General features: G+C 48.3%; 1 protein-coding gene across 1 annotated transcript in view; it reads left to right on the forward strand.

Moving 5' to 3' along the window:
- Hs3st2 (heparan sulfate-glucosamine 3-sulfotransferase 2) overlaps positions 1 to 14,261 on the forward strand; it is a 69,277-nt gene extending 55,016 nt beyond the window's left edge. Inside the window, exon 2 of the mRNA XM_042689840.1 lies at positions 13,643 to 14,261. Within this exon, the coding sequence (XP_042545774.1) occupies positions 13,643 to 14,261 (619 nt within the window). The remainder of the gene's footprint in view (positions 1 to 13,642) is intronic.
- The last annotated feature ends 10,993 nt before the right edge of the window (positions 14,262 to 25,254 follow it).

Raw genomic sequence — 25,254 nt, forward strand, 5'->3', positions numbered from 1 at the left:
TGTCCTCAACCAATGACAGACCAGGGCTGAGCCATAAACACTGCGGCCTTCTTGATCAGGACAAGTCTGAGCTTCAGGAAGAGAGGCTCGGCCTTCTGCTGCCCTGGCTGGAGGACCCAGCTTACATTTGCTTCTTCTCTGTCTCCTTTCTCTGCTGCTTCCTAAGATCACCTTCTAAACCATCATTCCTTTCATTTATTTCTATCTTAGGGTCTGCTTCCTGGGGGTAGGGTGCACATGCAGACATCATGCCGATCTTTTCTCCTATGCAAGGTTGATTAACTGATCTCTCTTTTTTTTGGGGGGGACCGGTCGTGGGGCCTGAACTCTGGGCCTGGGCGCTGTCCCTCAGCTTTTCAGCTCAAGGCTAGCGCTCTACCACTTGAGCCACAGCACCACTTCTGGCTTTTTTCTTTTTTGCTTATGTGGTGCTGAGGAATCGAACCCAGGGCCTCAGGCATGCAAGGCAAGCGCTCTACCACTGAGCCACATTCCCAGCCCTAGTGCATACCTCTCACACAGGCTGCTCATATTCTCACAGATACAAGGTCTCACTTTCCACAACTATTTTGACTTGATGGCGTCATTAGACACCATTGTGCATGGTCTCCTGCTGGAAACTACATTCCCTTGCTTCCCACTTCTTCATTTGTGGGACGCACACGTAGCCAGATCAATGCTGGCATGACCGGGTCATTCTTCCAGGCCCTGGGGAGAGTTAGGAAGGACCTCTCAGCCTGCACTCACTACAGTTCACCATGTCTGGAGCCATTGGCCTCCTTAGCTAAACTATGAGCTCCTGAAGTGGGGTTCCAAAACATGGCTTCAGCCAGATGCTGGTGGCTCACACTTGTAATCCCAGCTACTCAAGAGACTGAGATCTGAAGATCACAGTTCAAAGCTAGCCTAGGCAGGAAAGTGTCTGAGACTCTTATCTGCAATGAACCACCAAAAAGCTAGAAGTGGAACTGTGGCTCAAGTGGTAGGGCACTAACTAACTTGAACACCAAAAGGTCAGGGACAGTGCCTAGCCACTGAGTTCAAGCCTCAGGACAAGCACAAATAGAGAGAGGGGGGTGGGGAGGGAGGGGAGGGGAGGAGGGAGGGAGGGAGGGAGGGAGGGAGGGAGGGAGAGAGGATGCCAGCTAGTACCTCCCTTTGACTGCCTTGCTAATCAGAGATTTCTTTTCCCTCAAAAGCATAAAGTTTGGCTTGAGCCTGCAATCAAAGCTGCTCAGGAGGCTGAGATCAGAATATCCCCAGATCAGAGTGAGCACAGAGAGGCAAATCCATGAGACTCTTATCTCCAATTCACCAGCAAAATGCTGGAAGCAGAGTTGTGGCTCAGAGGGTAGAGCACTAGCCTTGAGTGGAAAAAGCTAAACAAGAGCATGAGGCTCTGAGTTCAAGTCTCAGTACTGGCGCACACACACACACACACACACACACACACACACACACACACACACATAAAATTATTAATTAGTTACATTTTTATTACACTCCACTCCTTGGGAAAAAATGTGAGCATTTGAGTTTCCATAGATTATTTAAGAATTGGTGCTAACCAGACTTTGGGCTTTTCAAAAGACATTTTCTTCTTAAAAGAGCATTGATTTCCACATACACCCCCTTGATACCATTGAATGGTTTTTGACCTTAATAGAGCTATAGTTTTAAACAGCTTTGCTCACAATTTTCCTTTTAGGGCTATCTAGTAAACAAATTATTTATAAGCTTATCACCGGGGAGAGGTGAATATTCTCCAAGACCTTGTGTTTTTTTTTTTCTCTATTTGTTACAGGATTTGCTTAAAGAGATCTCAGCTCACAGGGCGCTGGTGGCTCACGCCTGTAATCCTAGCTACTCAGGAGGCTGAGATCTGAAGATCACGGTTCAAAGCCAGCCCGGGCAGGAGAGACCGTGAGACTCTAATCTCCAATTAGCCACTCAGAAAACTGGAAGTGGCGCTGTGGCTCAAGTGGTAGAGCGCTAGCCTTGAGCTGAAGAGCTGAGGGACAGCGCCCAGGCCGAGTTCAAGCCCCACAACCGACCAAAAAACAAAAGAAGATCTCAGCTCCATGCATATTTTGGTAGCAAGCATCCTTCCACGTTACTCCTCCCTCTGGTCCTTCTAATCCAATAGCACCCACGTACTTGGGCTTTGTTCATGTTACATTTGGCTAACGCTTGGATTTGAACTCAACGTGGGCGCCCTGCCATACAAGCCACATCTCCAGGTCCCCTGTGCTTTATAGTTACTCATTTTTCAAACAGGGTCTCAAGCTTTTGGGCTCCAGAGGATGATCCTTCTTCCTGAAATGCCTCCAGTCTAGCTGGGATTACAGGCATGTGCTACCATGCGCAGTCTTGGTTAACATTCTTTTGAAGGGACCTAGCCAAGGACCAGGTGCTCTTTATGTGGAATATTTCCTCATTTAGCCCTCATCCATATTAGTTCTCATCTTCAAGGTACCTATGGCAATAATCCTATCAGGTTGCCACCTAAATTGGCCCTGTAATCCTGTAATCCTAGCTATTGAGGAGGCTGATTGCTGAGGATAAAGGTTCAAAGCCAGCCAGGGCAGGAAAGTCTGGGAGACTCATATCTCCAATGAACCACCCAAAAGCCAGAGTGGAGCTGTGGCCCAGGTGGTAGAACACCAACCTGGAGTGTAAAAGCTGAGGGAAAGAAAGGATCTCTTCCAGGTACCGCAAAGGAGCCTAGGATTTGCTGACAAGCAGAGTTCATCGACGTAGAGATTGCGATTGAGGATTCTAGTTGGTTTTGGAATTTTACAAACAGAGTCTCTGTGGTGTAAAACGCAGTTCTTCATCGCCAAACCTTCCCACAACAACCCAGCAGGGAGCCTTTGCATTTCATCCCCCTTTCATGGGGAAACGGAGGCTCAGAATGAGGTTCAGTGACTTCCTTGAGACCCCCCCCCCCCCCACAGCTAACAAGCCAAACAGGGCTCCAAGCTTTCTCCTTCACTCTTCATGTGGAAAAAAACATTAAAGAATTAAAAGTGAGGCACCGTGGCTCATGCCTGTAATCTTAGCTACTCCAGAAGCTGAGATGTGAGGATTGCAGTTCAAGATCAGCCTAGCCAGAAAAGTTCATGAGACTCTTAGCTCCAGTTAACCAGCAAAACACTGGAAGTAGAGCTGTGGCTCAAGTGGTAGAGCACCAGCCTTGAGAAAAAACAAAGCTAAGGAACAGCACCCAGCCCAAGTTCAAAATACCAGCACACACACACACACACACACACACACACACACACACACACACACACACACGAGCTGGAAGTACAGCTGTGGCTCAAGTGGTAGAGCACCAGACTTGAGTGAAAATCCAGGCAAGAGTGCAAAGGCCCTGAGTTCAAGCCCCAACATGTCACCAACAAAATAAAGAAGAATAAAAAGGAAAAAGAAAAAATTTATATAATTTGGATTTCAGTGCAGTAAAATCACAAAGCACTGATACGATTTAGTTTTGTTTTAATTTAATTACATTTAGCCATAAAATTAACATTTTGCAGGATTTAACTTGTATTTCTTTTTTTTCTTTTTTTTTTTTTTTTTTGGGGGGGGGGTCCGGTCGTGGGGCCTGAACTCTGGGCATGGGCGCTGTCCCTGCACTCTTCAGCTCAAGGCTAGTGCTCTACCACTTGAGCCACAGTGCCACTTCCGGCTTTTTTCTTTTTGCTTATGTGGTGCTGAGGAATCGAACCCAGGGCCTCAGGCATGCAAGGCAAGTGCTCTACCACTGAGCCACCTTCCTAGCCCTTAACTTGTATTTCTTTACAGCAAATGAACTTGAACTTTGTGTCTCCTTTGGGCTTTCAGGCTCACAGGGAGAAGGGAGTTCTCGTCCAGCCTCCCGTCTCCCACTTTCCCCTCTCGGAGGTCTTCGGGAGCCCCCTCCTCCAAGGTGCTCCCTTTGAAGTCTCTGTTCTATTTGCTTGGCAGAAATGGACTATTACTGTGTTCCTATTTAGAATTTATAAGTGCGTTAAGAGTGAAGCATGGGAGAGCTGAATATCAAACAAAAAATATTGTTCTCCTGTCATCTTTCAGGAAAACTCATTAGAACAGCAAGGGATATAAACATAGCAGAATATCATGTCCTGCCTTTGAACATACAAATTTACACACATGTGCACGTACATGCACACACACATGCCAGCCTAATTATCTCGCGTACAAATGAGTCTCCAACTTTTTAACATCAGCATTTTTCTGTCTCAAACATCTGCTGTTTCTTCCTTCCTTCCTTCCTTCCTTCCTTCCTTCCTTCCTTCCTTCCTTCCTTCCTTCCTTCCTTCCTTCCTTCCTTCCTTCCTTCCTGACAAACTGGGGCTTGAATTTAGGACCTTGCACTTACTTGCTGGGCTTGCTTGCTTGTCAGGTACTTTACCACTTGAACCATGTCTCCAACCTAACGTTTTATGCCAGACCTGGTACTTGAACTCAGGCCCTGGGCGCTGTCCCTAGCTTCTGTGCTCAAAGCCAGTACTTTGAGCTACAGAGTCATCTCCAGCTTTTTGGTAGTTAATTGTAGATAAAGTGTCTCATGGGTTTCCTGCTTGGGCTGGCTTTCAACCAGCTTCCTGAGTACCGAGGACTACAAGTGTGAGTCACCAACACCTGAGTTCAGCCCAACTTTTTGCTGGTTCATTGGAGAGAAGAGACTCGTGGACTTTTTTGCCTGGGCTGGCCTCAAACCGTGAGCCTCTGCTCTCAGCCTCCTGAATGGCTAGGATTGCAGGTGTGAGCCACCAAGCCCAGCTGTAAAGTGCTACTTATACTCACAGGGTAACATTTAATTATTCTGCCACTCTAAGTAAATAAAGCCCTGCTGAGTATCCTCAGACAAATGCTGTGCAACCATCTTCGTATTTTGAGAGGCTGAATGACAGAGGCCTGGCACAGTAAGCGGATCTGCTGCCACCCTGGTCCTTGCTCAGGGAGAGCATGCCACAGGTGACCGAGGAAAGTTTAGTATTGTGATAGGTCAGAATGCTATCTATTTGGATTTCATTTGTAAGCCTTAAATACCTAATGGATTTCAGTGCCTTGCCAAGTTTCTGTCTTCTTGCAGGAATTGTATGGTCTTCTCAGTTTTCTGTTAGGGACATTTTGGTGGTGGTGGTGGTGGTGATTTATGAAAACACTGTAATGGCGATGTTCAATATCTGAGTATTACTTATGAGGCAGACTTTGATTTTTGTTTGCTTCCTTTATGGTGAGTTTTGGTCTTCTAAAACATGAAGATTTCTAGATGGCCACATTTGTGGCTCCTTGGCTCTTCTTCCTGTGAGCGATCATCTCGAGGTTTCACACGCTTGCTAAGATTGAGATTCTTTTCCTTTTTCCTTTTGTCCATTGTGGGGCTTGAACTCAGGGCCAGGATGCTGTCCCTGAGCACAGTGCTCTACCACTTTGAGCCACCACACTACTTCAATTTTCTGGTGGCTAATTGGAGATAAGAGTGTCATGAACTGGGGCTGGGAAGGTGGCTCAGTGGTACAGCACTTGCCTTGCATGCTCGAGGCCCTGGGTTCGATTCCTCAGCACCACATAAGAAAAAAGCCGGAAGTGGCGCTGTGTGGCTCAAGTGGTAGAGCGCTAGCCTTGAGCTAAAGAGCTGAGGGACAGCGTCCAGGCCCAGAGTTCAGGCCCCACGACCGGACCCAAAAAAAAAAAAAAAGAAACTTTAAAAAAAAAGAGTGTCATGGACTATCCTGCCTGGGCTGACTTTGAACCGCGATCCTCAGATCTCAACCTCCTGAGTAGCTAGGATGACAGGCATGAGCCACCAGCGCCCAATGAAGTTTTCATTCTTTCTGACATTAGGTTAGGTCACTCATCTGGCGTTAATTGTGGAGTCCGCTATGAATGAGGAAGCCTAGCTCCATTCCTTAAAAACATTAGCTTGCCAATCGCAACATGGTCCTGCTTATTTGTGTGTGTGTGTGTGTGTGTGTGTGTGTGTGTGTGTGTGTGTGTGTGTTTGTGTGTGTGTGTGTGTGTGTGTGTGTGTGGTAGTATTGGGGCTTGAATTCAGTCCTTTAGCTTTGTTGCTCAAGGCCGGCACTCTACCATTTGAGCCACACCTCCACCTCTGGCTTTTTGCTGCTTAATTGAAGACAAGAGTCTCATGGACTTTCCTGCCCAGGCCAATTCTAAGACAAGATCCTCAAATCTCCGCCTCCTGAGTAGCTAGGATTGCAGGCTTGGAACACCAGTGCCCAGCCTTGAGTTCATTTTTTAATTTTTACATGCATCTTCATATGCAATGTGACCATTTCCTCCCTCCTGCTCTTCCTTCTAACAAATGCATTGGCTCTTTGCATTCATTTACTACTCCAAAAGAAACATAATGATTTTGTCAAGTTCAATGTTTTTAAGTCCTTTTGAGAGTTGAGCTGGAATTGCACTTGGTTTACAGATTAACTTGAGAAAAAAAAAATGGTGTCTTTCTAATATTACGATTTCCCATCTCTCCATCTATTAAAGCTTTAATTTGAGTTGCCTATAAATTATAGAGCAATATTAAATATTAATCCTGTTAGCAGGCATCATTGTCTTACCTAACTTTAATAAGGCTCATAGCCCGAAGGTTAGGAGGACAAGGATGGATCAGTGCTAGGATTTAGATCCTGGTGTCCAGTGCTTACCAACAAAGGGCTTTGGGTCCATTTCTTTATTTTTTTTCTTTTTTTGCCAGTCCTGAGGCTTGAACTCAAGGCCTGGGTGCTGTCTCTGAGCCTCTTTGTGCTCAAGGCTTAGCACTTTATCACTTTGAGCTAGCACCACTTCCAGTTTTCTGTGGTTAATTGGAGATAAGCGTCTCACATATTTTCCTCCCTGGGCTGGCTTCTAACCCTAATCCTCAGATCTCAGCCTACTGAGTAGCTAGAATTACTGGCGTGAGCCATCGGTGCCCAACTTCTTTATTTCTTGCTTCCTTGCTTGCTTGCTTTCCTTCTTCCTTCCTTCTTTTTGTCTTTGTTTTCTTTTTCTTTCTTCCTTTGTTTTAATCTTTCTTGTGCCAGTGCCAGGGCTTAAATTAGCTTAAGGCTAGTGCTCTACCATTTGAGCAACCCCTCCACTTGCTAGTTAATGGAAGGTAGGAATCTCATGAACTTTCTTGCCCAGGCTGGTTTCAAACCTTGAGCCTCCAATCTCAGGCTCCTGAGTAGCTAGGATGACAGGCATGAGCCATTGCTCCCAGCTGAAAAACTCTTTAAGATCAAGAATGAAGGCATTTTGATTTCCATCTCCATGCCTTTCCAGCCTATGGATTCAGCACACAAAGCACTGGTGGAAGCCAGATGCATACCTGTCATTCTAGCTAATCAGGAGGCTGAGATCTGAGGATCATGGTTTGAACCCAGCTCTGGCAGGAAAGTCCATGAGACTCTTACTGCCAATGAACCAGCAAAAAAGACAAAGTGGAGCTGTGGCTCAAGTGGTAGAGCACTGTCATTGAGCATAAAAGCTCAGGAACAGACCCCAGGCCCCTGAGTTGGAGCCCTGAGACACACACACACACACACACACCATTGTGCATTTGATTCATTCTCTTGCTTGTCTGGAATGGGATGCCACAGAGCCAGGCACTAAAGACCCCTAGAAGTGAGGGGCCACCATCTTCCTGATGGGAAGATGTTTTCCACTGGGGGAAAGCAGTGGGTGGGAAGCAGATGTGCAGGACAACTGCATGTTCATGCCTGGAGGTGAGAGAGAGATAAAGTGCAGGCTTTAGAAACTAACATTGGTGCATCTCCTCCAGGAAAACACCCAGGGGCCCTGGGGTCCAGGTATGGGAGATTGTGAGGGTTTGAGGTCACGATCATGGGATCTCACGGAGGGTATCTCCATCATGAAACTGGGCCTCTGGTGAAGGATATGAAGAACAAATCTTTGGAGATCTATCTTTCTCCCCTGACTATCAGAGAGTCTGAGATTATTGGCCTCTCCCTGGGGCTTCCCTCAAGGCTGCAGTGTCGAAGATGATGCCCCATACAGAGGCAGACCCAGGCTGGCCAGCTCACCAGGTTTGAAGAACTTGAGGACATGAGGGGCGGAGCTGGCCATTGTCCCTGGGCAGAGAGGCAGGAAAGCTCCTGGAAGAATGAGATTGGCATGCCCAAGCCGGGCACTGGGGGCTCATATCTGGAATCCTAGCTACTCAGGAAGCTGAGATTTGAGGATCACCGTTCAAAGCCAGCCCGGGGAAGGAAAGTTCAAGAAACCAGCAAAAAGCTGTTGGATGTGAAGGTGCAGCCCAAGTGGTAAAGCACCAGTTGTGAGCAAAAAAAGCCAAGTAAGAGCACAAGGCCCTACATTCAAGCCCTAGCACCAGCATCAGAGAGACTGACAGAGACAGAGACAGAGAGTCAGAGAGAGACAGAGATAGAGTCCAGATTCCTCCAAATTGATCAGGCCTCAGATCTGGGGAGCTGATGGTTACACAGGTGGCTTCCAATACCAAAATACAGGTTCATGCATTTACAACTTTGTTGTTTGAGCAGCTCCCGCTAAGAGGTGTTGCAGTACCACAGAAAGTAGGGCTAGGTGATGGAGCTCATCTTCGCCACACCATTCCAACCCCCGGGGGGCCCTGGAGTGTGAGGTCATAGGTTTGGTGTTAAAAAAAAAAAAAAAAAGCAGAGTAAACTCCTGGTCTTATCCAGTCATTGGTTGGAGAATCTGGAAGTTTCGGGAATTTTCTGGAAGTATTTAGAATGCGTGAGCACCGATGAGTCTTTAGAGTGGATCTGAGCACTCCTGGGTGGAGCACGTGCTACAGCACGAGAGACTTGTGTGTTGAAGGTAAAGATGCTCAGATCCGAGAGACAGGCACCAACGACCAGTGGGTGGCCATTTTCTCCTCCAGCCCGTGGCTGCTGGTTGGGCTGGGAAGCTGTACTTGGAGCCAAGATGGTAGATGTTATTCTTTTCTTTCTTTCTTTTATTTCCGGTCAGTCATGAGGTTTGAACTCAGGGCCTGGGCCCTGTCCCTGAGCTCTTTTACTCAAAGATAGTGCTCTTACCACTTATGCCACAGCTCCACTTCCAGTGTTCTGGTGCTTACTTGGAGGTAAGAGTCTCATGGACTTTCCTGTCTAGGGTTGAATTCAAACCATGATCCTCAGATCTCAGCCTTCCGAGTAGCTAGAATTATAGGCGTGAGCTTTTGCATGATATTTTTATTATAGTAGGTCTTAGTTTAAATAAGATGAATTAGACTTTGCCTGAGAACCATGCAGACATCCAGGTACAAAGAACAAAAGAAAGGCTTATTGCTGGGAAAGGGAGCTGGCAAGATTCCTTCTCACAAGAGAGGAATGAGAAGAAGCACCAGCTATTGTCTGGGGTGACCTAGGAGGTCTGGGAGGGCTAGAAGGGGCCAGGAAGCGGAGACCCTGGTGTGGGCATGTGGGCCTGGGGCTTCATCATGGCGGACTAGGATTTATGGCTGCTGTCCAAATAGTAAATAACGGTCCCTGCAGCTGCCCAGACCTGAAGGTCACTCTAAGGGGCTCTTGTTGCCTTATATGGTGGCAGCTGCCCCAGAGAAGTGCCATCCCAAGGTAGAGGGGCTGGAAGTTCATTATTTACTGCCTTTACTACACGGGCCTGATGTTGCCTAGGAAGGGAGCATGTTAAGCTGTGGAGAAGGGAAGGAGTGGACTAAGCTATGGGAAGGGACTCACTTGGCTAACAGTAGGATTGAATTCTTTAAGTATTAGGTGATGTACAGAGGGGTTACAGTTACTTGTCAAGTAAAGACTCCATTTCTTTTTGGGCAATAATCCCCCTTGCTTTGGTTTTTGCCTCCGATTTAAAATATTAATACAATTTTTAGGCCCCAAACATAAATCACAATGGAATAATTAGTAGGATTTTGGTAGGTACATATGATTGTCATAGGATGTACTTAATTAAATTTATATTTGGAAACTGTTGACTAGCATGGTAAAATATTATAATAAGTATAATTAAAAAGATAGTTCAAAGCCAGCCTGGGTAATAAAGATTGTGGGACTCTTACCCTTAATAAACCAGCAAAATAGTGGAAACAGAGGTGTAGCTCAAGTGGTAGCCTTAAGCAAAAAAGTCATCCTGAGTTCAAGCCACAGTATGAGTGTGCGCACACAATACTAGAATAGTGCCAGGTGCTGGTGGCTGATGCCTGAAATCTTAGCTACTTGGGAAGCTGAGATAGGAAGGTCTAAAGTTCAAGGCTAGTCTGAACAACAACGAAGAAGATAGTCGATGAGACCAATAGCTGAACATGGTACAGCACACCTGTCATCCTAGCTTTGTAAGGAGAATGAATAGGTGGATCGTGGTCCAGATGGGCAGCTGGGCAGGAAGTGAAATCCCATTTCAGAACCACAGCAAAAAGGTTTGACTGATTATGTGTACTGTGTGTTTATTGAGATTGACTCATGGAGACACCATAGGGATAGAGACCTCCCTCAAATACCATTTGGTACCACACCTCCCCTGGGCACCATCTTGTTTCTTGGATGCTGATGTCACTGGAGAGGGTCACACAGGGCCCACAGGCTCGGAATGTGAGCTAGAAAGTAGTCTAGCCAGGGAATGGCGGTGGGTAGCTTCCTGCAACACTGGCCACAGTGAATGACAGCCGTGATGAGCCTGGCCGGCTGGGGTGAAGAGTCAAAAGAGAGTGAGAAGTTTACCAGTTGGAATCAGCGATCAGTTAGATGTGGTATTGCCTGGCACTGGTAGATGCTGAGCCATAGGTGTACACACACACACACACACACACACACACACACACACACACACACACACACACTCATGTTTCCAAAATGGAAAAACAATTTTCTTGAGACTTGTAAGTCTCGGACTTCCAAGTGAATGATAGGTTCTCTTGGTGGCTCTAATTCACATTTCTTTAATCCTGAGCTCTACTGAGTTGCGTTGAGAGACCATGGAGTGTGATACTGAGATATTTTCCAGCTGTTGCTTTTGCTACCAACTCTTCTCTTGCTCCAACTGGCTCATTCTCTTTCTCTGGATTTCCAAGAGGTCTGAAAAAATACAGAAATTAGATCGATTATGTAGATGAACAATCTATAAAACTGTCTGTCTAGAATACATACTACAAATATATATATATATTTCCAATCAGCTATTTTCTTTTTATTTCAGTGATGGGTATTTTCCCTTTGTAGAGGCTTAGATTTTTTTTTTTTAAAGGCAGTCTAACTTTTGAGTCTCTTCCTTTGGGGTGTTTGTCTCATCCCTAGAAAGGCTGTTTTGGTGCCAAGATCATTTTTATTTCCTCTCCTCACATTTTCCTGAGTGCTGAAGTCACACTTGAATCCAGGCTCCGCGGCTGACTGTTGCGTTGGTGATTTGCTGTCGTCTGCCCCAGATTCCTCCAGCCCCAGTGAGAAATCACATCGTGGGGTAATTATGCAGCCCGAGAGAGATGGTTGAAACACAGCTATGAGCTTATTTGTGTCTGGGGTTTACAGTACCTGGCCACGAGCATGGCTGATGCCTTCTTCAAATCCAGGCCATGTGGACTCCCAAGTGAGTTTTTCCAGAAAAGGTCTCTTTCATTCCACACACACACTCAGTCCACCGTTAAGATGGCCCCATGACAAGACCAGGTAGGGTGGCTCACACCCATTAATCCCACCACTTTTTTTGGGGGGGGGGAGGTTCCGGTCGTGGGGCCTGAACTCTGGGCCTGGGTGCTGTCCCTCAGCTCTTCAGCTCAAGGCTAACGCTCTACCATTTAAGCCATAGCGCCACTTCCGGCTTTTTTCATTTTTGCTTATGTGGTGCTGAGGAATCGAACCCAGGGCCTCAGGCATGCAAGGCAAGTGCTCTACCACTGAGCCATCTTCCCAGCCCAATCCCACTACTTTTGAGGAAGAGATAGGATGGTTGTAGTTTGCCAAGAATCCAGACCTGGGCAAAAAAGATACTGAGGTCCTATCCCAAAATCAAAACAAAATTCACACAAACAGGTGTAGGAGACCACATAGGTCATCCCAACCATGCAAGAGGACTGTGGTCTGAGGCCAGGCCCAGGCAAAAGTGTGAGACCCTATCTGAAAAGTAAAGCAAAAAGATTTGGAGGGCCTGGTTCCAGCGGTAAAGCACAAGGCCCTTAGTTCAGTTCTGTATTGCAAGGGGTGGGGGGAGAGAGCGCTGACCTTGGTGGGTGTATCACACAGTAGGACCCAAGACAAATGCCACAAGGCACAGGATGTGGGGGTCCAATTGGCTTCAGCAAGGATGTAGCAAGCTACCAGAACCACCCACCCTACTATCTTTTCTCTTTGTGAATTAATTACCTCGGGCTGAGACCGGATGTAAGAACCTGATTGGCTGTGGTGTGAATTCACACAGGAGATGGGAGGGGCGTCCACACAGTGAGCTCTGTTGGTGTTTTCTGCAGAGCTGTGTAGACAAGACAGGGTGATGCTTAAAGCCATTACAGGTTAAGAGAAGTTCAGCCATTTGCTAGCGTCTGGAAACAAGCAATCGAAACTTCCTCTCTGACCTGCGGAGAAATGAGGAAGTTCCATGGGGCTTGAACTCAGAGCCTCATGTTCTTGCTTAGTTTTTATTGTTCTTGTTTTCACCAGGCTGGCGCTCTACTACTTGAGCCACACCTCCCTTTCTGGCTTTTTTGCTGATTAATTAGAGAAGACACTCATGGCATTTGTCTGTGTGGGCTGATTTCAAACCTCGATCTTTAGCTCTCAGCTTCCTGAGTAGCTAGGAGGACAGCTGTGAGCCACCAGTGCCTGGTTTTAGTTAAGATGCTTTAGAAATGAACAAGGGTTTTCTCAGAAAGTACCTGTGTGCATCTGATCATACAAAATAATATCTGTTGAAATGAACTCCAGGAAATGGAGGCTTTTCCTTTTTTTTTTTTTTTTTTGCTGTTTGTTTTCTTCTCGTTTGTTGTCTGTCTTTGGGAGGCTGAGGAGGGACACAGAAATGGAGGGACAAAGGGTGAACAAAAGACTGCATTGGCCCTTACTGGATACTCTGTGGAAACTAAACTATACAACTTGGGGGTTGGGATGGGAGGAAAAACTGGGAGAGAGCGAGGGAAGGGGTGACAGTGTCCAAAAAGAAATGTGTTCTTTACCTGACTTATGTAACTGTCACCTTCTGTACGTTACCTTTATAATAACAATTCTATTTTATTTTTCTGGTCGGTTGTGGGGCTTGAACTCTGGGCCTGGGCGCTGTCCCTTAGCTCTCAAGACCAGTGCTCTACCACAGCGCCACTTGTGGTTTTCTGGTGGTTAATTGGAGTTAGTGAGAGTCTCATAGACTTTCTTGCCAGGGCTGGCTTTGAACCACGATCCTCAGATCTCAGCCTCCTGACTAGCTAGGATTACAGGTGTGAGCCACCGGCACCAGCCCCAATTTTAATTTAAGAAAGAGAGAGAGAGACAGAGAGAGAGAAGAAAGATAACAAAATAGGCTCCTCTCCAGGTGAGCAAAGAGGGGGACTCACCAGGTGACGGGGGTTGGAGGGGTGTGGAGGCCTTGCTGGGTCCTGACCCCTGGGAGGTGGGGGAGCTCTGTCTGACCCGGCTTTGTGTCTCTTCCCCTGCAGAAGCCTGATGCCCAGGACCCTGGAGACTCAGATCACCCTGGAGAAGACACCCAGCTACTTTGTCACCCAAGAAGCCCCGCGGCGGATCTTCAACATGTCCCGGGACACCAAGCTGATCGTGGTGGTCCGGAACCCGGTGACCAGGGCTATCTCCGATTACACCCAGACGCTGTCCAAGAAGCCGGACATCCCCACCTTCGAGGGTCTGTCCTTCCGCAACCGCAGCCTGGGCCTGGTGGACGTGTCGTGGAGCGCCATCCGCATCGGCATGTACGCGCTGCACCTGGAGAGCTGGCTGCGCTACTTCCCCCTGGCCCAGATCCTCTTCGTCAGCGGGGAGCGCCTCATCGTGGACCCCGCGGGGGAGATGGGGCGCGTGCAGGATTTCCTGGGCATCAAGCGCTTCATCACCGACAAGCATTTCTATTTCAACAAGACCAAAGGATTCCCTTGCTTGAAAAAACCAGAATCGAGCGTCTCGCCTCGGTGCCTAGGCAAATCAAAAGGCAGAACTCATGTCCAGATTGACCCCGAGGTGATAGACCAGCTCCGGGAATTTTATAGACCTTATAATATTAAATTTTATGAAACCGTGGGGCAGGATTTCCGATGGGAATAAGCCACTTTTCCAACGCCAGGGTGCGCGCCTTCCTCCCTCCCGATCCTTCCCGAGCCTCTGATCCCTGTCTGCCAAGAACATTCCCAGCTCCCCCACCTGGGTCCCCTGGAGGAGGGGGGGTCATCTTGAAATGAGAGACCCCCACACAGGCCAAGAGACCCCCGGCTGAGGGGGCCGGGGAGGGGGAGGCAGCCTGCCGCTGGCCCTCACCAAGCAAAGGCAGTCTGCCTCTGGTATGTCCATTCAGGTCCAGAGTCTTCCTCCCTCTTTCCATGAGAGGCCTTGGGGGAACACTGCTGGAACAGGGGTGGCTCTTTCCGATGGTGACAGGTATCTGTAAGTGGTGGCCGTTCTGCATGGCTCTGTGGCTCTGGGCACAGCGACCTGTCCCTGTCACCATCCATCCAGGAGTAGGCTCATGGTTGCGCGTGGCATGCACCTTCCCTGGGAGCCTCAGTATCCCCAGCAGCCCCCAGCGGGCAGTGGGGTGGGAGACCGCAAAAGCAGGGCCGAGGATGGGCAGGGCCAGGGCACTGCTAGCAGGAACGAGCGGCTGGATTCTAGGGCCACACGCTCACCTGTGCTTGGAGGAGGAGGCCCATGCGTGACTGTTCGCACCCCCCACGGACTCAAAAGCACATAACTCTCCTGTTACGGGTAACTTCCTCACACGAGCTTCGTGTTCAGCATGCACAGAATCATGCTTGTCCCTGTGAAATAAAGACGGCACTCTCGTGTCCTTCATGTTGTTGATCTTGAAGCCAGGCCTGCAGCACGGAGCGCATGCATGCATGCATTCATTCATTCATTCATTCATTCATTCTTCCCAGTACAACTGACACCAGGGAAGGTGGGGAGGGCCGGGGGGGGGGGGGGTGCACAGAGGATCAGGGCTGAGGTGCAGGGGGAGGGCCCGCTGGAAGAGCATGGTGCAGAAGGGTCACGTGACACTGCAAGGGAGGTCATGTGATACTGCAAAGAGGTCACGTGGCACAGCACAGGAGATCTAGGCGCTTTGAATTGGAAATTGCAAACCCAAGAGCCGAGAGCTGGAGAGACATCAGATATCTTGATACGTGGCCAGCATAATGTTCTAAAATATCTACCAACGGTTACAAAACTGGAAGCATTTATAGAAAACGATGCATTTTTACTTTCTCCTTAAAAACAAACGAGAGGAAAAGGAAGTCTGGCTTCCTGGACCCTGCCCACTAGGGTTCCACGTGGCTGCCATCGGTGGACAGGGGCTGTCCACGCCCCCAGGTCCCCTCCCCAGTGAGCCTCATCTGGAGACATCTGAGTTCCCAACCTTGCCTTGAGTCTGTCCCAGAAGCCCAGGGTAGCCTCCAGACCCCCCAGCATGGAGCCCATGGGGACCCCCAACTTCGTTTCTGCTCCTCTCCTGCTCCTTCCTATTCCCCAGCTCCTGCCTCACATGTGATCTCCTTTCTTGGCCTTTCCGGGCCTCCACCCCTCCCTCCCCTTGGCCTTGGAGTGCCCTTCCCCCACCCATGACTCCACGTGCCTGCTTGGAATCTGTGAGACTCCTCCAGCCACCCCAACCTCTGCCCTCCTGTCCTGTCCGTGTGTGTTCACATCACCCAGTCACAGCTCTTACTGTGTTATTGCAGTTACTGCAGTGCAATTGTGTGTGGAAAAATCTCCACCGCAATCCATGAAGTTCAGGATCGAGACTGTACCACACTGGCCCGAAGGAGGAATAAGGTGCTGCGGGTGCATGCCTGTAATCCAAGCTACTCAAAAGACTGAGATTCAGAGGATCTCAGTTCACTGTCCCAGCCTAGTCAGAAAAACCATGAGACTCCATCTCCAAAATAACCAGCAAAAAGCTGGGCTAACGGTATGGCTCAAGCTCAAGTGGTAGAGCTCCAGTCTTGAACAACAACAACAAAAAGCCAATCAAGAACGAGAGGCCCTGAGTTCCAGCCCCAGTACTGACACTCACGCATGCGCACGCGCGCTCACACACACACACACACACACACACACACACACACACACACACAAGAATTCATCCTGAGTCATTCCCCACTCAAACGTATTTGGTGTCCTGGAATCTTGCAAGGGTAACCTGGTGGTCAATGGGGCCAGAATCACATTGAGACACAAAGCTGTCACCCCAGCCAGCACCCGAAACAGCCAGCGACATATGCTTGTTTACAGTGACCGTAAAGACTTCATAGAACAGACGAAAATTATGAATTCCATGCACCTAAATCCAGCCTTAATCCTTGCGGTTACATGAATCCTCTAACTGCACCAACTGAGTGACCTCTCAGCCTTCATGAATAGGCATGAGTCTGCTGTAATTAGCATATCAATCATTGTATGCAAATGAGAGGTGCTCTAGTACCTTAGAAACCCGAGTGGAAATGAGGGAAATCTGGAGAACATGAATCTGCTGAGAAGGCTCTGATTTTAAATCCAGGGCAAATGTCCCTGAACACTGAGTCTGCCGCAGGGCAAACTGGCAGTTTCCAAATTAGTGTAGTTTAAGCAGATGAAATTTGACTATTCGGGGTGAGACCAAAAAGGTTCCTCAGGGCATGTGTGTGTGTGTGTGTATGTGTGTGTGTGTGTGTGTGTGACACCATCTCTGTCTGGAGTGCTCAAAACTCCCAGCAATGCCACACAAATGTGCAACTCTGTCACTAATAGCTCAGAAGAAACCAAGAGGTTTGGGATGGGTGCACTGGAATGATTCGGGACAGCGATCCACCTATCTGCATTCCACTCAGCAAGGAAGGACTGAGTAGTAAATGAAGACCACCCAAAAGAGAGCTCGCTAGAGCAAGGAGACTTGGGTCTGGCAAAGGATCAAATGAGGGTAGAGGAGGAGAAGCGGTATAAGGAAAGAGCGGGCGCTGGTGGCTCACGCCTGTCATCCTACCTACTCAGGAGGCTGAGCTCTGAGGATGGTGGTTCAAAGCCAACCTGGACAGAAAAATCTGTGAGAGTCTAATCTTCAATTAACCAACAACAACAACAACAAAAAATACAGAAGTGGAGCTGTGGCTCAAGTGCTCAAGCACAAAAGCTTAGGGACAGCATTCAAGCCCTGAGTTCAAGCCCCAGGACCTGCAAAATAAAAAGGTTGAGGGTTGGAGCCATGGCTCCGTTGGTAGAGAGTTAGCCGATGAGTGAAAGCAGCAAGGTACTGAGTTCGAGTTCCAGTCTTGGACCTAAAAAAAAAAAACAAAGAAAGTTTGTTGTGGAGCTAAAGTGAGGATGTATTTGCCCAGCACACAGTAGGCTGTCCGTATGTGGCCTTTATTCTCGCTTCTCTGCTTTGTGGTAGTAATGTCTGTGTTACTGTCAGCTGAGGTCTGCAGCTGCTACAGAACCAAGCACACAGCACCTTGTCTCGAGTGGGTGCTTCAGTCTAAACTCTGGGCTCTAGTCTCTGATCACAGAAACCCAATGTCCATGGCCACCACGGAATAAGTCAGGTCCAGCGACCCGGGCACAATGGCCCAGAAGGATATGGGAGGTCTTGCTGTGCAACTTAGGTCAAGAAGAACTCACTAGACAAGATACTATACAAATGAGCGGTCAGCGGGGTTCCATTCACCCAGCGTGGACCTCCAGCTATTGAATGCACAGGAGAACTGGACGGGAGTCCGGGTTGCACACTGTGTTAATCTCTGTTCCTGGCCCTTGTCCATGCAGCTCAGATCAGTGAGAACCCGAGGCACAGACACAATGACTTTATGATGCATTGGGCTTGGGGGACAGGAAGGGCGATCCTAGAGAAAGCTGGGACAGGAGCCAGGGAGAGCTGCCTCTTTAAAGGGATGAAAAGGAAGAATGCTGTATACCTGTCTAGGTGCGTGTCGATCAAATTATAGAGACTGGGCTAAATCCTGGGTCCATCTGCAATGCTTTCCAGTCCACATTCTTTTTCCAGTCTAGCATGAACCCCACACACCTCCCTGTACTAGGAGCGGAGATAGACTTTCTCTTTTTGATTACTATTTTATTGTGCTAGTAAAGGTGATATACAGAGGAATTGTCCATTTCCTAAGTCAGGTAATGAGTACATTCGATTCTTTTTGGACAATGTCACCCCTTCCTTCGCTCTCTCCCAGTTTTCCCCTTTCCCTCCCCACCCACAAGTGGTATAGTTCATTTCCCACATAGTGGCTAGGGAGTACCACGGCTGCATTTGTTCACTCTGTATCCCTCCATTTCTGTGCCCCACCTACCCTCCCAAAGATAGATAAAAGAAAAAGAATAATGAAAAAAATCCTGTTATTTCTATTTCCTGGAGTTCATTTTGATAACTATTATTTTGTATGATCAGATGCACATAGGCATTGAACCTTTGTGTTCCTCTCCGAAGAGTGTCCTCCTTTGGTCTCACTGTGTGTGAATGCTTACAGTCCTGCATAATTTATCATGTCCTGGTGTATTTTAGATCTAGCTTCCGCATATGAGAGAAAATCTGTGCTGTTTGTCTCTCTGAGCTTGGCTTACCTCACTTAACATGATTTGTTCTGGGTCCATCCATTTCCCCACAAATGGCATGGTATTATTCTTTCTAATGGCTGTGTAAAATTCCATTGTGGATAGAGACCACATTTTGTTTTGGATGCACTTATCTATTATGGGGCATCTGGGCTGTTTCTGTGGCTAGGCAATTGTGGATAGTGCAGCAGGGAATGTGGATGTGCAAATTAGCATCTCCTTTCCCCAACTTACGTAGATGTGAATCATCCTGAGTCCAGCACCAGAGAGCTGACCAATCAATTTAGACCAATAAACCAGTGCCCCAGTGGGGCTCCTTATGCTTTGACAATGAACTTGACCTATGATTTTCTAGCAGATAAGGAGTTCATGTGGCTTTTACCACTCGTGGGGAGGAGAGTAAAGACAGATATCCTCAAACACAAAAAACTGTGTTCTGTGTCAGGCACTGGTGGCTCATGCCTGTAACCCCCAATACTCTAGAGGCTGAGATCTGAGGATCGCAGTTCAAAGCCAGCTCAGACCCTTGTCCCATCGGTCCAGTGTGCCGCTTGGGAGCACAGCATTCAAGCCGTGGTCTTGTATTGAACCTGTCAGGCGTTCATCTTCCACTGTCCCGAACCTTCTCCATTGATGGTATTTTGTTACAGCAGCAGGAATGGGCCAAGACAGAAGGCAGAACCGGAAGTGTGGGATGGAGTAAACTTCTCTGTCCCTTTATCATTTGGGGTTTTTCCAGAGAATCCAATCTCTGCCTTCTGGGTTCCCATTCTTTGGGATCTGGACCCCCAAAGTACACACAGACAAAAGCAATCATCACCGGGTTACACAGAAAAGGAAAGCACAAGACAAAAGTACGGTGGAAAGGAGGAACCATCGGGTTTCTAGAAACTTCCTTCTGTGCCTCTTCCTCATCAACTGCGTGTCTGACAAAAATCCAGGCAGTGGGATGGTGTGTGACAACCTTTCTTTTACTCCCTGAGTCTCGGAGGTCTGGTGATGCGTCTGCCTGCGTGACAGGTGTCTGGTGGATTGAATCAGGCTGATGACAGGTGCCGGGTGGGCGTGGCTGAGTCCCGGCTGACTGACAGGTGCCGGGTGGGCGTGGCTAAGTCCCCGCTGACTGACAGGTGCCGGGTGGGCGTGGCTGAGTCCCGGCTGACTGACAGGTGCCGGGTAGGCGTGGCTGAGTCCCGGCTGACTGACAGGTGCCGGGTGGGGCGTAGCTGAGTCCTGGCTGACTGACAGGTACCGGGTGGGCGTGGCTGAGTCCTGGCTGACTGACAGGTACCGGGTGGGCGTGGCTGAGTCCCGGCTGACTGACAGGTGCCGGGTGGGGCGTGGCTGAGTCCCGGCTGACTGACAGGTACCGGGTGGGCGTGGCTGAGTCCCGGCTGACTGACAGGTACCGGGTGGGGCGTGGCTGAGTCCCGGCTGACTGACAGGTACCGGGTGGGCGTGGCTGAGTCCCGGCTGACTGACAGGTGCCGGGTAGGCGTGGCTGAGTCCCGGCTGACTGACAGGTGCCGGGTAGGCGTGGCCCGCCAGTCCACCTGCTGCTGTCCATCTGCAGGCTTGCTGTGCTCCTCCCCAGGCTTCTGGGAAGGGGTTCGGTTCCTCTCTAGGCACAGAGAGAAGAAGGGGGGGGCACAGCTGTAGCTGGACTCAAGCTGCACCTCCACCGACCGCCTGGGCCTCGCTGAACCCAGGTGAACCCAGCCGAGGCTCCTGTGGGTGGCTGTAAGGGGCACACGACCTCAGGACAGGGGTGCTGAGAGGCTTCGAGAAAAGCAGAGCAAGGGGATTCTGCATAATAGGAACACACCAAGATAGAATGCCCTAGGCAAAGACTTCAAGACACAAAGATATTGTAGCCAGGACTTTAACTTCTCTCCTGCCTTTGGTTATTTTTTTCTTTTTTTTTCTTTTCTTTTTTTTTTGGTCTGAGACTGGGATCCAAACTTAGTATCTGGTGTCTTTGCTCTACCACCTCCGCCACCCCTCCGATGCCCCTTTTCTGCCTTTGAAGAATATTAATGTGAGGTAAGGAAATAAAAGCCTTTGTGGAGGCGCAGCTCAAGTGGTAGAGCACCAGCCTTGAGTGCAAGACACTGAAATCAAGCGTCAGTATCAGCACACATGTGGGCACACACACACACACATAAGTACAAGGGAATAATACTGGGGTTTGAACTAAGAGCCTGGCTGTGTGCTCCCTGAGCTTTTGTTCTCAAGGTTGGTGCTCTACCACTTGAGCCAACCTCCACTTCCAGCTTTTTGTTGCTAATTGGAGATTAGAGCCTCTTAGATTTGCCTACCTGGGCTGGCTTCAGCGCAGGATCCTCAGCTCTCAGCCTCCTGAGTAGCTAGGATTATTGATGGCGTGAGCCATCAGCACCCAACATGCTCCATCTTTTCTGAGACATTTCTCTTGGGGGGGGAGGTCATTAGCCCATTAGAGAATCATATATTAAGGCTCCTTTTGATTTTGAATGCAAATGTATAACAATTAACATTCTGGGGAAATTTGATGACAAACGGCCACCAGGTAGCTGAGTGAAGAAACCTTTAGAATGAATTCATCTAATGTTTTCTACTTGGCTGCCAAGATTTTCCTGTCGTATAGAGGGTTGGTGTTTGTCCCCGTTGACATGTAGGTGATGAAGCTGGTTGGCTCCACTCAGCCAATGGGCTTGGTTGTTTCAAGCTGCCTCTTAGGTCCTGTGAATGTAACCTTGGCTCCCAGTGGATGAAAGGACACAGGCTTCTCCAAGTGCCACAGCAGTAAGACGCGGTTTCAGGTCTTCTGAAAACTGCACCCAGTTTTTAAAGGGCATCTTCTCAGTATATGCTAGTTTTTTTTGTTTTTTTTTTGTATCAGTACTGAGGCTTGATCACAGGGCCTTGCTCTCCTCCTTACTCAATGTTGAAGCTCTACCACTTAAGCCACACCTCCACTTCCTTTTATGCCAGTTTGTTTTTGTTTTTGTTTTGTTGGGGACGGAGGGGGGGGGGGGAATTGGTACCAATCTTGGGGCTTGAACTCAGGACCTGAGCACTATTCCTAAACTCTTTTCTGCTCAAGGCTAGCTAGCGCTCCACCACTTGAGCCACAGCTCCACTTCCAGCTTTTCTTGGTAGCTACTTTGAAATAAGAGACTCACAGACTTGCCTGTCCAGGCTGGTTTTAAACTACAATCCTCAGATCTCAGCCTCCTGAGTAGTTAGGAAGAGAGGCATGAGCCACCAGAGCCCAGCTTATGACAGTTTTAAAGCGGGAACTTGCTAACCTGCCCATCAGAATTCTTACCTTGAATTTTGAAAAACAAGAGATAGACAAGAGAGAATTAAAAGCTTTAGATCCCAGGACTGGACTTGTGGATCCTTTATGTTTATGTAATCTATCAACAGCCTGAGGGTTTTTTTTTTCTGAACTAGGTTGTGTTGAGACTGAACCAAAGCTTTCCATCCCTTGAGCAGAATAAAAGACCTCAGTCTTCAGTTTGTGAAGGTTTGGGAGACACCATTTGAGACACAGTAACAGTTGTAAGCAAGCAAACCAAACAAATGTGAGGTCCTGAGTTCCAACCTCAGAATCACAAAAGAAAATAAAGATGGAGTACCAGTTCTGCTAACAGTAATGAATTAGAATACACAGGGCTGCTATTTCTCCACTTCTCAGAAGGAGCTAACTGATCAAACTAGCCTTGTTTTGTCACTTCCCAGGCCTTGTAGTGTAGGCGCATGCATGGTGAGTGGTTAGCTCTGCAGATTCACACCTTCCTTTCTCTGGGGAGGTATGGGGGTGTAAACAGAAAACTCCCCGGTGGGCCCCCCCCCCCCCCCCCCCCCCCCCCCCCCCCCCCCCCCCCCCCCCCCGGGAGCCACAAAAACACACTCAGCACAGCCTATATTCTGCAATCCCCTGTCTTCTGGTGCTTTTGTCTTTCTCAATGGGCTCAGAATTCAGATACAAAAGTGGGGCTGCCCCTCCCTGGACTCCCTCAAATCCCAACAAACCTTTAAATGAATTTAAATAAATAAACAAAAATGTTTAAAAGACTCCTCCCACACGTTCCCCCTGCCCCCCACCACACACTCCCCTGTCCTGGGCTTGAACCCAGGGCCTGGGTGCTGTCTCTGATCTTTTTTTGCTCAAGGCTAGTTCTCTACCATGTTGAACCACAGCTGTACTTCTGGCTTTTTGGTGGTTCATTGGAGATAAGAGTCTCACAGACTTTCCTGCCAGGGCTGGTTTCGAACTGCAGTCCTCAGATCTCAGCCACCTGAGTAACTAGGATTACAGATATGAGCCAGAAGGAACTTGACTTTAAAAGGCTTTTTAAAAGGTATCAGTAGACAAAACAAAATCCTCTCATGCACTAATAATGAGGTGATTTGTCCCCCTTGGAGAGAGCAGGGAATGAGTTGGGAAGTTATATGAATAAGTTCTTTCTTTTCTATCTAGAGTAGATCACACTTTCAGAATACTTTAAGGACTCTAATGAAAGGCTCCATTTTAATAATTGGCAATGATTGGGACAATCAGAAATGAAAACAAAATCCAGGCACAGCCCTGTCATCGTAGCTACTCAGGAGGCTGAACTCTAAGGATCACAGTTCAAAGATAACCCAGGCAGGAAAGTCTATGAGACTCTTATCTCCAGTGAACCACCAAAAAGCTGGAAGAGCAGCTGTGGCTTAGGTGGTAGAGCACTAGCCTTGAACCCCGGCACCACACACACACACACACACACACACACACACACAAACACACCAAGCAAAACCTAGAGGATTTTGTGGCCCAACCTAAGTCTCCATAAATAAAGTGCTAGCTAGAAATGTTGCAATCCAGGGTCTGGGCACATGGCTCAAGTGGCCAAGTGCCTACCTTATCAAGTACAAAACCCAAGGTTCAAAACTCAGTACCTCCAAAACTACATAGGAAAAATTAATCCAGCACATTGCCAACTCTGCCCGGTGGGACTGGGCTTTAACTGGGCGCGGCTCTTTGGAGCAATGTGAAGTCTCCTGAAAGCTCAGTATTCAGAGTGTGTCCCGCCAAACCTGCATGAACTGTGTCACCTGGTGCTTGTGGAAATGCAGAATCCCAGGTCTCACACACCATATACAGCACGGATTGGCAGTGCCTTGCAGCCAGATTCCTGTCTTACCCTGGACATGCAGGCCTGCAGGGCAGGGGTGGAAAAAAAAAAGTCCAGTGTGTTTCTAAGAATCTGCCAAGATAACTGATGTGCAGGCCCTGGAATGGAAATAAAGCTTCCTGGGCACCAGATTCATGGACACACCCCCCAGATTCTACCCCAAATCAGAATTCAGTCCTTCACCGCCAGGAATCTAGACTCAGCTAACAGTGCTCGCTGCCTCTCCCACTCATAAGAAATGAGCTTCTCCTACACACACATTAGCATCTCTGAAATAAGTATTGAAACCTCTGATTCACCCTTGCTACTCAGGAGGATGAGATCTGAGGATCCTGGTTCAAAGCCATCCTGGGCAAGAAAGTCCACGAGACTTTTATCTCCAATTAACCACCAAAAGGAGCCAGAAGCAGTGTTGTGGCTCAAGTGGTAGAGGGCTAACCTTGCACAAAAGAAGCTCAGGGACAGCATCCAGGCCCTGAGTTCAAGTCCCAGTACACACATACACACACAGACACACAATCAATCAGTCAATCAATGACCTTAAAATCAAGATCTATAACCATTAGGCCAGTGTTAATGTGTTAAACTTTTATGGTGAGCACACGTATGTATGTTCCATTATTTTCTCCCCGTTTGACATTTGGGGAATTAAAGATAAACTATGAAGTGCAAGTAATAGATATCCAATTGAGATACGAAAAACGGCAAAGAATAAAACTTTCCCATCATTCCCCGGCCCCGATTACCTTAGAGCATTTGTCCTTCCAGTCTTTCGTCTTGATAAAAGGGAAATTGTCAATTTGCATTTTTATTATCATCATTTAAGCCCATGCTGTTAATTCTTCTTTCTTCATAAATCCCAATTGAAATGGGCACATAAACGGAGAGATAAGAATGGATGGGGGGAGAGAAAGACCTTCCTTCGTGTTCAGAGACAGGAAAGCTAACTGGCAGCAAGCCGAAGCCAGATGGAAGGTTTCCACGAAGAAATCCCCAGGCTCAGCGCAATGGGGACTGGGAGGGACACAGGACACACAGCGTGGGTGGTCTCCAGAGCTGGTAGCCCTGGCAAATACCCAGGATGGGCTGGCAGGCCCACGGGAGGGCTGGCTGTGCCCTGCTAACCCCTGCTGCCATCACCCCTAGGAAAAAATAAGGCCACCTCTGGGGCAGGAAGTTCTCTTGGGCAGCCAAATATCCACTGGCTACTCGTCACCAGCTGCCAGCTCCAGTCCAGAAAAAGAAAACTCCAAAACACTAAGCATTCCTGTCTCTCCTTAATCGGAGACAAAAAAGACTCCATAAGGATGCATATGCTGTTGGACAGAATTCACTTTCCT

The sequence above is a fragment of the Dipodomys spectabilis genome, unplaced genomic scaffold, assembly GCF_019054845.1.
Source record: "Dipodomys spectabilis isolate Male_0828 unplaced genomic scaffold, ASM1905484v1 ptg000127l, whole genome shotgun sequence".
In the NCBI taxonomy this organism is placed as follows: domain Eukaryota; kingdom Metazoa; phylum Chordata; class Mammalia; order Rodentia; family Heteromyidae; genus Dipodomys; species Dipodomys spectabilis.